This window comes from Mastomys coucha, unplaced genomic scaffold (assembly GCF_008632895.1).
Source record: "Mastomys coucha isolate ucsf_1 unplaced genomic scaffold, UCSF_Mcou_1 pScaffold7, whole genome shotgun sequence".
Taxonomy (NCBI): domain Eukaryota; kingdom Metazoa; phylum Chordata; class Mammalia; order Rodentia; family Muridae; genus Mastomys; species Mastomys coucha.
Genome location: NW_022196913.1, coordinates 29,209,045 through 29,225,398, shown reverse-complemented (window position 1 = coordinate 29,225,398; position 16,354 = coordinate 29,209,045). Strand labels below are relative to the sequence as shown.

General features: G+C 42.9%; 1 protein-coding gene across 1 annotated transcript in view; it reads left to right on the top strand.

Annotated features, from left to right (window-relative positions):
* Mrs2 (magnesium transporter MRS2) overlaps positions 1–16,354 on the top strand; it is a 28,356-nt gene that overhangs the window by 1,303 nt on the left and 10,699 nt on the right. The window contains exons 2-7 of the mRNA XM_031358127.1: positions 620–693; positions 4,346–4,382; positions 5,789–5,901; positions 8,967–9,140; positions 12,638–12,768; positions 15,902–16,018. Of these exons, the coding sequence (XP_031213987.1) occupies positions 620–693; positions 4,346–4,382; positions 5,789–5,901; positions 8,967–9,140; positions 12,638–12,768; positions 15,902–16,018 (646 nt within the window). The remainder of the gene's footprint in view (positions 1–619; positions 694–4,345; positions 4,383–5,788; positions 5,902–8,966; positions 9,141–12,637; positions 12,769–15,901; positions 16,019–16,354) is intronic.

The following is a 16,354-nucleotide window of genomic DNA, read 5'->3' as shown; positions in this document are numbered from 1 at the left end:
TTGAACTCAGAAATCCGCCTGCCTCTGCCTCCCAAGTGCAGGGATTAAAGGCGTGTGCCACCACTGCCTGGCGTCTTTTTCTTTTTCTTTTTTTTTAAATTGTACTTAAATTTTTCCCGTAATGAGCTGCTGTCACACACTCAGTCTTTTTGTTACATGCTTTTTTTTTTTCTCCCTTGATAATGCTTGGGAACCAAGTGGTCTGTAAGTTTACATGGTGGAAGGAGAGAGTAAACTTCTGACTTCCACAGTACTCAGACTCACCCAATACAAATGTAAGGCTTATTTTATTAATTTTGTACAGTGCTTCGGGCAAAGCCCAGGGCGTTGTGCGTTTTACACAGGCGCTGTTGCCCCAGCTCCAGCTGACCTTTCTAGTCACAGAGAAAGGACAGACCTGAGTCAACAAGTTGTGTGAATTTAGTACATGGAAGTGGTGGGTGGGAAGAAGGACAGAATGATTAGCTGCAGTCCTAACAGAACAAGTGTTTTCTTTTTGCAGTAGGAGAAAGTTTCAAAACACAAGGTGTTCTGAAGGCTCCATGGACTGTGAGAACTGCAGTTGACCTTCCAGGAAAATAGGTTAGCATGGGACATTCATTCTCTCCTTTGTTCTCAGGTGATGTGCACCGGTTTAGAACCTCTGATGCCTCTCAAGCCACGTTAGCCAGCGTGGCCCAGGTGTTTGCCGTGGTGAGTGAGTACACAGCATCCAATAACTTGCAAGTTCACAAGCTTTGGGGTGGGAGAAGGTATTTGTCTTTGTGCTGTATTTGGCCAGTGACCCAAGCACCTGAGAGGTTGGTCTACAGGTACTCTTGAAGCTTTACTAATGACTGGGGCTCTCGCTATACAGAACAGTCTGTTCAAATGACAGCTCAAAAGTTTTCCCCTTTTCAATAAAATTAAGTTTCTGTAGTACATGTTAAGGGCTTCTACCAGCAGCCAAAGTTTCTTTTCTTTTGCGGGGGGAGGGGTGTTGGGGGAGAACAAGTCTCGTGTAACTTAGCCTGACTTCAGACTTGCTATGTGGTCTAGGGTGAACTTGTTCTCCTGGCTCTGCCTCCTCAAGTTGTAGCAATACACTATACTGTTTTAACGCACCACCACACCTATGTTATGCAGTCCAGGGCTTTTTGTATGCCAGGCAGGCACTCTACCAACTAAGCCACATCCCCAGCCCCAAAGTTTCTTTTGTGAACACTGCAGGTTTTATACGAGTCTGTTTAGAATCCCTTGGAAGCCATTGAGAGGCTTGGAAAATACTGGGAAGGCAGCTGAGTGAGGGCAGTGTTGTACATTTATGAAATTAGGCCCTTGGTGACAAAATGTTAGCCATAAGTAACCTAAGTAAAATTGTAAATTGTCTTTGCAGCTCATTTTGTAAGCTTTTATGGTTTCCAAAAAAGTTTTAAATCTGAGCCAGACTTCCTAAGTTTAAATCTCAGTGTGCTCTCTTTCCATAGGGGGACTTAGACAAGTTATTGTGATATCCTGTACCTTAGTTTTCTCATTGATAACTAGGAATTATTGCCTTAGGTAATTATAAGGATTAGAGTACCAAGCTGAGATAATATCACTGTATGTTAATATGCTCATTTGTGAACTAGAAGTAGACATGTGTTAGGGGCTGAAGAGATGGCTGGCACCTGCTGCTCTTCCAGGGGCATGACTTTCATTCTCACCACCCACACCTTGTGGCTCACAACCACATTAGCATAGCTCCAGGGGTCCGACACCTTCTTCTGTGGCCCAGAACATATATAAGCACACACAGGCACGTTCATAAAAATGAAGACAAATTAAATCACCTACTTTTTACTGAACATGAAAACTCACAAAACCCTGAGAATGGTGCCTCAGATTCAGAGGCCATCCAGCACATGTTATTCTTTACAAATAATCTGGGTTTAGTTAATATTGGCTTCGTAGAGAACTTTAAGACATGGTTTTACTGTGTAAGCCTCATTGCCTGGCCTAGAGCATTTGGAATCTTCCTACCTCTGCTTCTCAAGTGCTAGGATTGAAAGTATGTACCACCATGCCCAGCTAAAGAACTTTGGTTGGTTTTGGTTGCTGCTGCTGCTGCTTCTCCTGCTTCTCCTCCTTCTCCGCTGTCTCCTCTTCCTCCTCCCCCTTTCCCTTCCTCTCCTTCCTTCTTTCTTTCCTTTCTCTGTATAGACCAGACTGGCCTGAAACACAGAGATAGGCCTAGTTTTGCTTCCTGAGTGCTGGGATTGAAGGCACATGCCAGCACCACCTGGCTAGAACTTTTCTTTATGGACAATATAAACTAAGAGGCATCCCAGAGTTGCTTGTTTGTTTTTTTGTTTCTTTGTTTGTTTTTATTTTTATTTTTTGTTATTGTTTGGGTTTTGCTTTGCTTTGCATTTTGAGTCAGTCTCTTGACCAGGCTGAGCTAAAACTCAGTGTTAGTCCAAGGTAGCTTCATACTAAGGACAGTCTTAGTGCTTTGGCCTCGCAAATGCTGGGATTACAGCCCCGAGGCACCTTGCCAGCTTCTGCAAAATTACTTGGAAAGTATTTTTCTGGAATTGTTCCGTTCCATAATAGAATCAAAGCCACTGACTCTCAGGTAAGCAGGAGACCAAGGTAAAAGGGTGTGAGTGCAAGGCCAGCCTGGACCACACAGTCATTAACCCCTGCTCCCCAAAAGGATGCAAAGTCCTGATGACTGAAAGTTCTTTGTAGGCAAAATAAATTTCTCCCAAGACCACTAATAATCTGCTGATTCTATTGAAAAGAATGAGTTGGAAAAGTGAGTTAGTTGCAAAGTAACCATTTTAAATGTTGGTTTATATGATGTCTTTCAGAAAAGGATCTCACTAAAGAAAAATGATGCATAGATATCAAAATGTAAAAACACTTAATATGTTTTGGTAGAGGTATGATTTACAAGAACACTGGAAGATACCTTATAAGTTATTACTGGCATAATTTCCTCTAAAAATTTGTCAAACCGTATGATTTGTGTAGTTTTACAAATTTCCTTATTTTCTGCAGTGAGTATATGTGTTTCAGAAATCAATCTAAGGCAAGCTAGTCTGTATTACACAGATACTAAGCTTTTAATAAAAGTTTACCCTGGAGCATGGTGGTGCATGTAATCCCAGTACTCAGGAGGCTGAGGCAGGAGGATTCCTGTGAGTTAAAGGTCACCCTGATGTATAAAGGGGAGTTCCAGGACAGTCGGGGCTACATATGGAAAAACCCTGACTCAAAAAAAGGGAAAAGAAAAGAAAGAAAACCCTTGACTGTAGTGTTCCTACCGCTTCCATCCTGTGGATGAGATCTTTCTCGGGAGAAGCAGGCTGAAGTGTGAATTGTAGGGTTTGCTTTAATTCTGCTATCATAGCATAAGTTGTCTCCAAAGCAGTAACCTAGTATCTATGTGTCACCAAGACCCATGCTTGGGTTGTGTTTAGTTTCTTAAGTAGGACAGCCCATGTGTTCATATTTGACACCTGCAACCGTGACTACACTAGCATACAGAAAGTGTTCCTCTCCTGAGCAGAGTTAATGTGGCCCGGTGCATGCTGGGACTGCGGGCACCTCTTCTGTATGTCTCAGTTCATTCTGCAGTACCTGCCAGAGACTCTTAACTCTGAGAAGGCATGTAGGTTTGTAAGACAGCCACACTCAGCAACAAGGCCAGAGCTGTTTCCCCTGAATGACGTCCCCAACCCAGGGATCATTGTCAAGATCATTCTTTCCCAGCCAGATAGTCCTCGAAGTCATCAGAGGCTTCGCTAGCCTGCTAACCAATAACTCAGATACAGATGAATTTGCAGAAGTGCATGTGAGACCCATGGCTAACAGTCCCCATGTCTCCCGGAAACTGGCTTCCGGGGCCCCCACAGTGATCATGGTAAGGCTTAAGATCATGTCCAATTCAGTGCCATCCATTCTCAAGGCCCTTGGTACCCAAAGCAAGGTTACCTAGAGACAGAACTTATTCCCCATGAGTGGATTTCTTGAGGAACCAAGATAGAAAGTAGTCTATCACCAGGCAGTGGTGGCGCACGCCTTTAATCCCAGCACTTGGGAGGCAGAGGTGGATTTCTGAGTTCGAGGCCAGCCTGGTCTACAGAGTGAGTTCCAGGACAACCAGGGCTACACAGAGAAACCCTGTCTCTAAACACACACACACACACACAGAAAAAGAAAGTTAGTCTATCAAGTTTATATTAGCAAGGGAATCAAAAATAGGGACTTTTGCAGATACGATTTATAATTGCATTTCAATGTTTTAAGGCTGTTTCTCAGCACATAAGTACACTAAGTTGAGATTAAATTAATACTTGTTTTTATGATCTATCTTTAGACAAAGTTTGACAAAGAAGGAAACGTTACCTCTTTTGGTGAGTATCTTTATCAATGGATTAGTGAATTTGGTGAAAAATTGGAAATTGTAATGTTAGTACAGTGTTCTTTGTGACTGCCACTGTGTTGAAGATGTGGTTCTCCTCATGTTTGTTCACCAGCGCTCATGGGACTGTCAGCCCCTGTGTGCAGTTCTCCTGTGTTACTTCCTTCTGGCAGGAGCCACTTGGACTCCCAGGATGCTTAGTGTTTGCAGTAGAGTTGGCTGTGGAGCTCTGCTGTCTTCCCTCCTGTTTCTTCTGTCAGTCTCCCTTCCACAGCCCTATGAGTCCTGTTCATGCTGAGACAGTTTAAAGGAGAATTAGGCCCCACCCCCACCCCGTCCTTGTAGTAGAAAGATGGAAGTGTAGGGCACTGAGTGGCTTGAGGCTCCAGTTTCACCCGTCCCTGTAGCCCTTGGTCCTGTTCATCCTTGCTTATGTCCTTGTGTTTCTCCCAGAGTTTCTTTCCTAAGCTTTTCTGTTTATGGCCTTGTTGGAGGTGTGTTTGACACAAAAATACGCATACTACTGTCCCGAGCCTATCACAAGTTTCTCTCGTCTACTATATTCTTAGCTAGTAAGTTTAGTTTTCAGATAGGAGGGTCTGCTGTGAATATTGAGTTTTCTTAGTCCAATAATAAATTACCAAATTCAACTTATTCACAGATCCAAAACCCTGAATATGATCCTATAGTGGTAAAAACAGAAAATATAGGGGCTAGAGAAATATCTTAGCAATTAAAAACACTTGTTCTCGAAAAGAACCCAGGTTCAGTTCTTAGCACCCACACAGTAGCTCACAACCATCAGTAACTTTAGTTCCAGGGGATTCAGTGTAGCATTCTGGTCTCCACAGGCACCAACATGTCATACACAGCTATATGTGTAGACAAACATTCGTATATAGAAATAAATCTAAAAAACTAGCTGATAAAGTTTATGTTCAAGAAAAAATGACTGTGGGATAGAGATGTAGCTCAGTTGGTAAAGAGCTTGCCAAAAATACAGGAATACCTAGACTCAGTCCCCAGCAATAACTGTGTGAGTTTGAGGTCATTCTTCAATTCTTAAGGATTTTTAAGGAGTTCAAGGCCAGCTTGGGATGTGTGACATCCTGTCAGAGAGGAGACTATATCCAAGGTAAAGATTGCTACTGTAGATTCTCCTCATACTTGCTTGTGGTTTTTATACTCCCCAGTGGGCTGCTGAGCACAGTGAAATACTATAGAAGAGAGGAGGGGAGAACTTGAGTTCACAGAATCTGCTTTTACAGTTAGAATGGGTGTTGAGGTCTCTCTTAGCCTCTGAGTGATAGTGACAGAAACTGCACTGATGAGGCGGGGACACTACAGCAGCCCCTGCTCCTTAGGTTAGTAGTTTCACCCAGTCTGTTTCTCCAATAGAGAGGAAGAAAACTGAATTATACCATGAGTTAGCACTCCAGGCCAGAGACTTGAGGTTTCAGCACGTGATGAGCATCACTACCAGAAACAACAGGATCATCATGAGGATGGAGGTAAGTCACCAGAGTCCTGGTGTCAGTGTGTGGGTTAAAAGAAATCCTGCAGAGCTAGGGGAGTAGTGCATGCCTTTAATCCCCCCACACAGAGGCAGGTGGGTCTCTTGAGTTCGAGGCCAGCTTGGTCTACGTAGCAAGTTACAGGACAGCTGAGGCTGTGTAAAGAAACTCTGTTTCAAGAGAGGAGAGACAGACAGGCAGACAAGCTTTGGAAAACTATGGGATTTTTGTTACTGAATGCATTGTAAGGGGAGAACTCATTTTGCATGGATTGTGTTGTATGTTCAGCCGGCATGATGTTGCTCTCTTTTGGGTTGAGAAAATTCTGACTGTAGTCTTCATTGGCCTTTGAATTTCATCTGTAGTTTCTGAAATGGCACGGGCTTGATATTTATTTATTCATAAAGATAGGGTGTTGTGTGGCCAAGGCTACCTTAAGCTTGCCATATAGCTGAGGATGAGGCTGATCCCCTGATCACACCACCTCTGCCTCCCCAGTGCTGATGTCATAGGCGCAGGCTACCACAGCAGCTGGCCTAGGTGGTTCCGTTAGTTTCCTGTGAGGGACAGTTATGGTATAGCCTTAGCTACCAAGAAGCATCTGCTTTTTCATGTGCACTAGGAATGTCTGTTGAATCTTAAAACCTTGGTTTACATGTGTATCTAACACTTTCTAAAGATTCTCACACTGCACTTGCCTACTCAGAAGACACTGAGTGTATGCAATTTCAGTTAACATGCACCGCCGTTGTTTGGACCTGTGGGAGCAAGTCGTCTTGAAATAAATGAGAGGCCATCATTGGTGCCGAGCCCTGAAGTGTGCATGCGTTTTACATTTGTTGTGGATCAGATTTTCTTGTCCTTTAATCAGAATTACCACAACAGAAGCAATCTGCTTCCAAATGATTTTTTCCTCTAGAAAATATTCCTTGCTCTCGTTATTAAGAACACTTCTAAATAGTATCTCTTTGAAGTGCACATGAGATGAAGTAAGTTACACAGGAAGTTAAACTGTGGGACCCAGTACTACACGGGTAGATGGATGGATGGATGGATGGATGGATGGATAGATATGTAGGTAGATAGACTTTACTACACAGATAAATATGTAGGTAGATAGACAGGTAACACTATATAACCTCTCAACTTTTTGTATGAATATCTTCATAGTTAAATGTTGGAAGGTACTTATAAAAAAGAGCCGTCCAAATAACTCAGAGGCCAGTAGAGGGCATCAGATAACTGGAGTTACACTGGGTATGGGCCGCCTTGTGGGTACTAAGAATCAAACCTGTCTCTGAGAAGAACAGCCAGTTCTCTTAACCACTGAGTCAACCCTTATATGTAACCCTGGCTATTCACACACACCTGGTTAGAAAATTTTCTAATGTTATACTGTTGTAATTTAAAGCACTGAGGCTTGCCTGTAATTTCAAATTAACTCAATAAATTGGTACTATTTTCAAAAGGAACCATTTCCATTCGAGCCAAATTACTACTATTAAACTAAATCACTTCTAAAAGTCTACCAAAATTTGACTTTTTTTTTTAAAGTTCAAGAACCATTTTCCTGGCGTTTAGAGGGAGAAAGCAGCAGAGCAGAGGTCAGAAGGAGGGAAATGCACATGTCGAGGAATGGCTCATTAGTTAGAGCATTTGCTGCTCCTGCACAGGACTAGGGTTTGATTTCCAGCACCCATAGAGTGGTTAACAACCATCCAAAATTCAAGGTCCAGGGGATCTGATGCCCTCTTCTGACTTCCACAGGCACCAAGCACACAGGTGGTACATATATGTACTCTCAGGCAAAACACACATAAAATGAGTAAGTCTAATTTAGAGAAAGAGCTTATTATGCCTTTTGAGTTGGGGCCCAGGAAAGCAAGCAGGTCAGCTGGAGCTGTTGGCAAAGCAGCTGTATGTAGGGGCTGGGTAGGAGGGTTCAGAGAGAGTGAGGATGTCCAGAGTAGGAGCGGACGGAGCTGGCATCCACATAAGATATAGAAGTGGGAAGGAATGTCATATTGTTGAGTCAGAGCTTAGTAATAGTTCTCTTCAGATAGCAGTCTTCATACCTCAGCTCCCAAGTACTGGCATGCAAGCGCTGGCCTCTTGAAACTGTCCCGCAGTTTCACGAACCAGGTTCTGCCTCGACCGGAGGGAGAAAGGAGACCTGAAACACAGAGTTCAAGAACAAAAGGATGTGAAGCCAAGTTGAGAGTTTCCAATCAAGGCTTGAGCCTTGATTGAGTTTTGGGTTTCAGCATTTATACAGGAGAGCCAAACTGGATCTCTAGGTTACAATGACATTTGCATAACATAAACATTGAGGAGTCAGGGAAGAGTTAGGAGGGAGTCACCAACGGCTCAGATGTCCTCTGGCAATAGGTGTTGTCACAGGCGTAGTTGTATCTCTGCTGAACTTCTAGGGGAACTTCTTTCAGAGATAAACCTGTAGTCTGCAGAAGGTCTTTCAGCTTAATTCCCTGGGTGACAGCCTCGGGTGGAGGCCGCCAAAGGCCTGAGGCTGAACTGGGTGTGGGAGGCAACAGCCTCTCCCTCGCTGAGCTGGAACTTTGTCTTTCACTCCTTCCCTAGTTTCTCACGCGTGTCCTGGCAGGTGTCTTGCTTTGGGGTTGGGTTTTTTTTAGATGGTTTCATGTACACCAGACTGGCTTTGAACTTGCTCTGTTGACCATGTCCTTGAACATCTGCTTTCCTCCACCTCCCAGTTGCTGGGATTGTGGGTATACATCTGTGCCACACCAGGTTGGAGTCTTAATAAATATCTGTGTAGTCCTAGGTCTTCTAAAAGCAGCTTAGAATTATCGAGGTTTACATACATTTGAATTTTCTTCCTTTATAAAAAATATCCCTTAATTTTATTATTGTTTATTTTTAGAAAACCAAATGAGCATTGATTTGGTTTAGTTTTAGTCCAAAATTCGTAAAATGAACTCATTTTTGTGAATTTGCTTTTTTCCTCCAGCCTAATAACTTGAATCTGTATGAGTGTGTATATATGTGTGTGTACATATGCATTCTTTCTCTTGCTTTTCTAGTATTTGAAGGCTGTGATAACTCCAGAGTGTCTTCTGATACTAGATTATCGGAATTTAAACTTGGAGCACTGGCTCTTCCGGGAATTGCCATCACAGCTGGCCGGAGAAGGTCAGCTCGTCACATACCCATTACCGTTTGAGTTCAGAGCTATTGAAGCACTCCTGCAGTATTGGGTAAGCCTGATCTGTATTGTCCGGAGTTTGGTTTAGTTTCAGATGGCTGGAGTGTGAAGACTGTTAGGAAAACATCTGCTCAGAACCCCAAGACCACATTCTCAGCACAAAGGAGATTTATTTGCCCCAGAGGTTCAGAAGACAGGGAATAAGAGACAAAGACGGGAGGTAGAGGCAGGGGAGGAGGGAGGGAAAGGGACAAGGAGGAATATTTGTACAGGAGGAGGACCAAGGACTGCCTGTGGATAGAGAGGAGACATGCACGGCACTTAGAAAAATGGCAGTATTTTTAAAGGTAAAAGGGGAAACCCCATGTAAGGATGAGGTGTTTAATTTTAATTGGGCATGTTAATTAGGTGAGCCAAAGGGGACTTTTGATTGCTGGACCTTGGTAGTGGCAAAGTAAGGGAGTGGGCCTTGGTGCCTAGCTTTAGGGTTGTAATCCAACAGCTTTTAGCAAAGCAGAGGGAATGGAAGAAAAGGGTAAGGTCTGCCAGAGCCTCGAGACAGAGCATGGCCAGAGTCCCTTCAAAGGCAAGTTAGTATTGATTATTTCAAAGCCGATCTCTCCAGCCACATTAGAATCACTTGGAAGGCTCCTCCAAGGACAGACAATCATTTTCTGAGGAAGTACATTTCTAATTGGCTCCCTTTTATATGCATCTATGTTTTTTTTACTTTTTTGTTTGTTGGATTGGGATCCTGCTGTATATATACCACACCGGCCTTGAATTAAGGTGGTCCACCTGCTTCACTCTCTAGGTGCTGAGCTTACAGGTGTGTAAAACCACACCTCTCTGCACTCTCAAGAACCAGCCATATCATGGGATGAGTATTCAAGAGACCTTAAGTTAGGATGTATGTTGATCTCTAAGTACCTTTTGCTTCATTCTTCAAGTTAAACTGTATAATACAAGTGCTCACACGTGAACATTGATCACATGGTCCTCTGTTTGAAAGAGCTCAAGGAGATGCTCACAGGAACCATAGTTCTTCTGATGACCCCTGCCCCATAAATCAGTAGTCACTGGATTCCTAAATGCTCAGGAGAGACTGAGTGAACCTGGTACCCCTCTCTGTTACCTGCTTGCTTTGTTACTTGAGGGAAGAGATGGTTTCCTCTCTGCTGGGGTTATAGGAGCAACAGCACAGTGCAGATGGTGCATGACAGGCCGGGCCGACTCAGGACTTCATAGTATGGGAACAGATGTCAGCTATGGGGAGAACAGGGAGCTCAGCCAGCTAGTATAAAAGTTCTGGCCTGTGACATGGGGTCCCCTCTTTTTTCTGAAAGATCACTACAGTATCAAGCCAGCCATCTCCTCAGGGGATCCATTTGCCACAGACCACCCCAGCTGGGTATGGGGGTCCCTGGGATGTGGGTTCTAAAGGCCAGGTGGGTAAGGATTCGGTGGTGACAAACAGAAACACAGAAGCAGTTTAAATCTGAGTGTATTTTGCAACTCTCAAGCAGGGGATTTTTTACATTTAAACCCAAACATTATATCTCTTGGAAACTATATCCAGTGAAATAATCACAAATACCAACAAAAATCATTTGGCACAGTAAAGCACAAAAATATCTCTTAGAAACTGTATCCAGTTAAACAATCACAAATAGAACAGGTAACATCATTATTAATATAAGTCAAAATATAACAATTCTAAAAGAATGTATTCAGTAAGGCAATCCTCCAAGGCTAGTGGCATGTTTTCAGGAGCAGGTTAAGAAATCTTTATGGTCAATGCTCTCAACTGCTGAGCTACTCTCCAGCCCCATAGGGCCAGTTATTATTTAACATGTAATGCCTGATTTTTTATAAATATTCAACGCATAAATTTAAACTATTTTAATTCTTTCTAATTAAGGCTTTCTTTACCATATACCAAAATCCACCTCCGATGTCACACGTGTAGCCATATGAAATTTTATTATTGGGAAAGTTTTCATCTATCATAATAGTTTTGTAAACGATTTAAAAAATATAGCGTTGGTTTCCCCGGGGATAATGTCGTGTTAGTGACCCCATCTCAAGGGGTGGTTTCTTACCCATTATTCTCGCTTAAGATCTTGGCCTAGGCTACCAGGAACATGTAAGTAAGAAAAGGAATAAGAGAAAACAAAACAGATAGATTGCTATGAGAACTACAGCTCAATAATTTTTCTCTGGCGAAGAGTTCCACAACTGGTTCCAGGAGGCCTCCCCCTTTTGAGGTCAGCCACCTCAGTCTGTGGAACTTGTCACACAGAACCTACTGGAGGTGGTGTGTCATGCATTCAAATAAAGGGGAGCCCCCTCAACCCACTTGGACCATGACACAGTAAGAGCAGAAGACCTCACAAGGACCAGAGAGGATCCTATCCTTCCAGCCACACAAAGTGCAGCCTTGCTGCCAGAGGGCTGGTGACTTTAGGATAGTGAAACAGTGGTCTACCTTAACTTCCCACTCTCGTCTTCTGAACCTAGAACTAGGTCCTATTAATACAGAGTAAAAGAGTCTGTAGCAAGCTGATGCAAACCCTGATTCTGGGCTACAGCTCCAAGTCCGATGTCTGTGTTTCTGAGTTAAAACAGCATGTAGTCATATTTATAGTCTTAATTCTGCTACTTAATTCTGTTAGTCTTGTGTCATTTGCCAGTTGCTGTGGAGGTATTTTGATCTTAACCACTATCCTATTATCAGTTCATTCCTGTGGATTATCAGCCATGCTTGTGTTAGCTTTAAAAAAAGCATACTTTGGACTCTATAGTGATTTAATGTGTTTTTTTAAAGTCCAAGTGACACTTCATTTTTCCTCCCCCTCCCAAGGCCTGGAATTAGAGGCACATGACAATATATCCAGTTTATTCAGTGCTATGGGTCTGACCCAGGACTTCATGCATGCTAGGCAAGCTCTCTGCCACCTGACCTATGTCTCTAGCCCAAGTTTCAGTTGTTGAAAGACTGGTCCATAGCAATTTTGAACTGTGCTGTTTACAGAAAACTTAGCTTAGTGAAATGTATGCTTTGACATGGGATTTCAGATTTATTTTATATCTATTGTGTATGTCTGTATAGCAATGTGTATGCTATAGATCTCCTGGAGTCAGAGTTACACAGTTGTGAGCTACCAGGCATGAACTGTTGGAAGCAAATTCTGGTCTTTAGGAAGAGCAGGAAATGCTCTTAACCCCCGAGCTATCTCTACAGTCCCCAGGATATCAGATATTTGTTTTACAAATCATTCCCTAGTCCTATCATAGCAGCTGTCTACAGAGGAAGAGTATTGTGAGAGTTAATCCAGAGCTGGTGACAGCATTACTTGTTGCTTTTCTAACCCAGGAGATGTGGCTTTTGAGTCATCTATAGATAGGTGTTCCAGCAGGGGCCATGTTCTGAAATGCTATCAGGTTTTTTTTGCTAGTAAAAATGTCTGTGTTTAATCAGAGGCTTCACTGATCCTAAGTTCTAAAAAGGTTGTTTTAATTCTTATGAAAGGCCATGTTGTTATCTAGATCAGCACCCTTCGGGGGAAACTAAGCATCCTGCAGCCACTGATCCTGGAGACCCTGGATGCATTAGTGGACCCCAAGCACTCCTCTGTGGACAGAAGCAAACTGCATGTCCTACTCCATAACGGCAAAAGGTAAATTTGGGTGGCTTGGCGAGCTGGCAGTTAGAGACAGATACCTTCAGCTTCTGTTTCAGTGATGTCTACAGAGAGATGCTACCGTAAATTCACACCTGAGCTGAGACCAGTGCGGTTCTTGCTTATGAATGGAAACAGCTTCCCACGCTGTAAGCAGGCTGTCAGCATCGCTGTACTTTGTTTTCTTTTGGGAGAGGGACTCCCGGAAGGACGAGACCTGCTTTATTACATATCCCAGTCTGACCTTGCCTCGGTGATGCTTGGACTGCCGCAGTCTCCTGCCTTAACCCCCTCAGTGCTGGGATTTAGTTTTTATATAAAAAGAGTGTTTTTATATAAAAAGAGTGTTTTTATTAAGTGTTATCAGTGGGAGATTGAACCAAAAGAAGCACACAGTCTAATATTGTTCAGAAAGATACTGCACAAAACATTGTTTACAGCCTGTCTACCATCCTGTTCAGTTGTTGATGCTATCTTTATTTTGATAGCAAATTCATTGATGTAAATCCAGATTCACTTATCCCCTACTCTAAGGTCCATGTTCATTTTCTAAAATCATAACTTATCCAAGGATATAATTTTGTTTTAATCAATTTGTATCATAGTGTAAATAAATATACTCTGAGAATTGTACTCCTTATGGTCATTGAAAATTTAACAGGTAAGCACTGTGTCTGTGGCTAGCTCAGTGGTAGGTGCCTTCCTCATGTATGAGGCCCCAGCGCTACATTAAAATTTGCCATGAGTGGGAAGGGTTTGATTGTCAGAGAGCTGGCTTAGTGGTTAGGTGCACCTCTCTCACACCTCACCCCCGCCTCTTTTGCACATACCCTGTCACATATTAAGTGCTGAGAACCAAACTGAGATTCTCTGGGACAGCAGTGTGTGTCCTTAACCACTGGGCCATCCCTCTGACAATCACACTTCTCCCATTTTAGCTGTCAGTGTTTTGAATATTTTTTTGCAGTGCTGAGGATTGAACTCTAAGCCTCATACACACCAGGTAAGCACTCAGCCACTGAGCCATAGCCACAGCATTTAACTTAAGTTTTCAAGAAAAGTTGGAGAGTATAAGTCTCAGAGTATATGTATTTAAATTATTTAAAAATTAACTTAGGTGGTTAGGTTTGGTGCTAAGCACTTTTGCCTGCCAACCATCTCACCAGCTCAGAAAGACAAAACAAAACAAAACAAACAAGCAAACAATATATATAATTAGTTTTTATTAAATTTTTATTGGGGGAGAATATGTGTATATGTGTGGAAGTCAGAAAAACTTGTTGGAACTGGTTCCCTCCTTCCACCATGTAAATCCCATGAATTGAACATAGGTCATCATGTTTTCCATTAGGCATCCTGATCTTTTTTTAAAGATTGTGTTTTTATTTTATGTATGTGAGTACACTGTCACTTGCTGTCTTCAGACACACCAGAAGAGGGCATCGGATCCCTTTACAGAGGGTTGTAAGCTACCATGTAGTTGCTGGGAATTGAACTCAGGTGCTCTGGAAGAGCAGCCAGTGCTCTTAACCACTAGCCATCTCTCCAGCCCTTTGACCCTTCTTACTGGCCCTAGTTTAAAACTAAAATGAATATTTATTTATTTTATGTGTATGGTTGTTTTGCCTGCGTATACTTAAATGTGTGCCCTGTGTGTGCCTGGTGCCTGAGTTCAGAAGACATCAGATCTCCTGGAGCTGAGTTACAGATGATTAGGAACCATCTTACGGATGCTAGGAACCAAACCTGGATCCTCTGCAAGAACAGCAAGTGATCTGAACTGCTCAGCCATCTGTCCCTTAAGCCTCCATGTTCAGTTAAAAATTTAAAAGGCGTTGTTATTTGTATTGTTAATCCAGTGTTGGAGTATTTTAATCAGTTAAGAATAATCTGGGCTCAGCGGGTAGGAGCACTGACTGCTCTTCCAAAGGTCCTGAGTTTGGATCTCAACAACCACATGGTGGCTCACAACCACCTGTAATGAGATCGGATGCCATCTTCTGGTGCGTCTGAAGACAGCTGCAGCAAATTACACCGGAGCGAGTGGGCGGCAGAGGTCCTGAGTTCAATTCCCAGCAGCCACACACATGATGGCTCTTGGCCATCTGTACAGCTACAGTATACTCATACACATAAAATAATTAAATAAAATAAAATAAAAAAAAATAATCTAAGCCCTAGGCTGGAGAGATGGTTCAGTGGTTAGAATGCTCTTTTAGAGGACCTGAGTTCCATTCCCAGCACCCATATCAGGTGGCCCACAAGCACCTGTAACTCCAGCTCCAAGAAGCCAACACTCTGGCCTCAGTAGGCACACACAGACACATAAATATAAGTAATTTTTTTTTTTTTTTTTTTTTTTTTTTTTTTTTTTTTTTTTTTTGGTTTTTCGAGACAGGGTTTCTCTGTATAGCCCTGGCTGTCCTGGAACTCACTCTGTAGACCAGGCTGGCCTCGAACTCAGAAATCTGCCTGCCTCTGCCTCCCAAGTGCTGGGATTAAAGGCGTGCGCCACCACTGCCCGGCCAGTAATTTTTTAAAAGAATAGTGCAAAGCTAGGTATGGTACCTCACATGTAAGCCCAGCACTCAGTAGTCTACAGCAGGAGGATTGCCTGGAGTTGAACACCAGCCTAGGCTACAGAATGATGCCCTCTCAAAAAGAGAGGTAGGGCTGGGGGTGTAAGTAACCTGAAAAGAGCCTTTGCCTGTCATGAACGAGGCCCTTGTTCACCCTTCAGAACTATACATAAAAAACCGAATGGTCTGCCATCCCCGTCCTGCATGGCTCTTACAAGCAAGATTACAAACCACTACCTGTAACCTACCTCCTATAAACCTCCTTGGTGTACCTTTCAGCCATCCTTTGACCTGAGTGATCTCAGAGTCCTTAGCTAAGTATGATGCCCACGTGGCTTACCTTAGCCTTAAATCTCTAGAATGCGTAACCTTGAAAGCCACCAAAGCTGTAGATAGAGTTGTATAATTTTACTAATTTATTTGGGTTCGGGAATGGTTAATTTTCATTATTAGTGAAATGTTTGTTACCATGTACACTGATAGGTGGATCACTTAGAGTGAAGTGATGCACACTTATGCTGCTGATCTCTGCTATGTAACTATCCTTACAGTCTCTCTGAGTTAGAAACAGACATTAAAATTTTCAAAGAGTCGATTTTGGAGCTCTTGGATGAGGAGGAGGTGCTGGAAGAACTCTGTCTAACCAAGTGGAGCGACCCCCACGTATTGTAAGTGGAGCCTTGTTGTTTCTTCCTTCAGGTGACCCTGTATCCTTATAGATAAAGAATAGGTGTTTTCATCTTTAGACACTGTGTGTTGCACATGTCCCAGCTCAGTGAGCCTGCATTGAGTGCACATTGCATTCCAGCTGCGGGGCTGCAAAGAACATAAACATATCGCAGCTATCCCCAGGGAATGGATCACTAAGCAACATACGCACAACGAAATAAGTTCCCTAAGAAGCAAAAGGCAACAGTTGCATGGGAAGAAGGGGATGAGCTGATTCCATAAGCCTTGTCTGTTGTAAACACATAGCTTACACACTTTTTATGATCTATAAACCT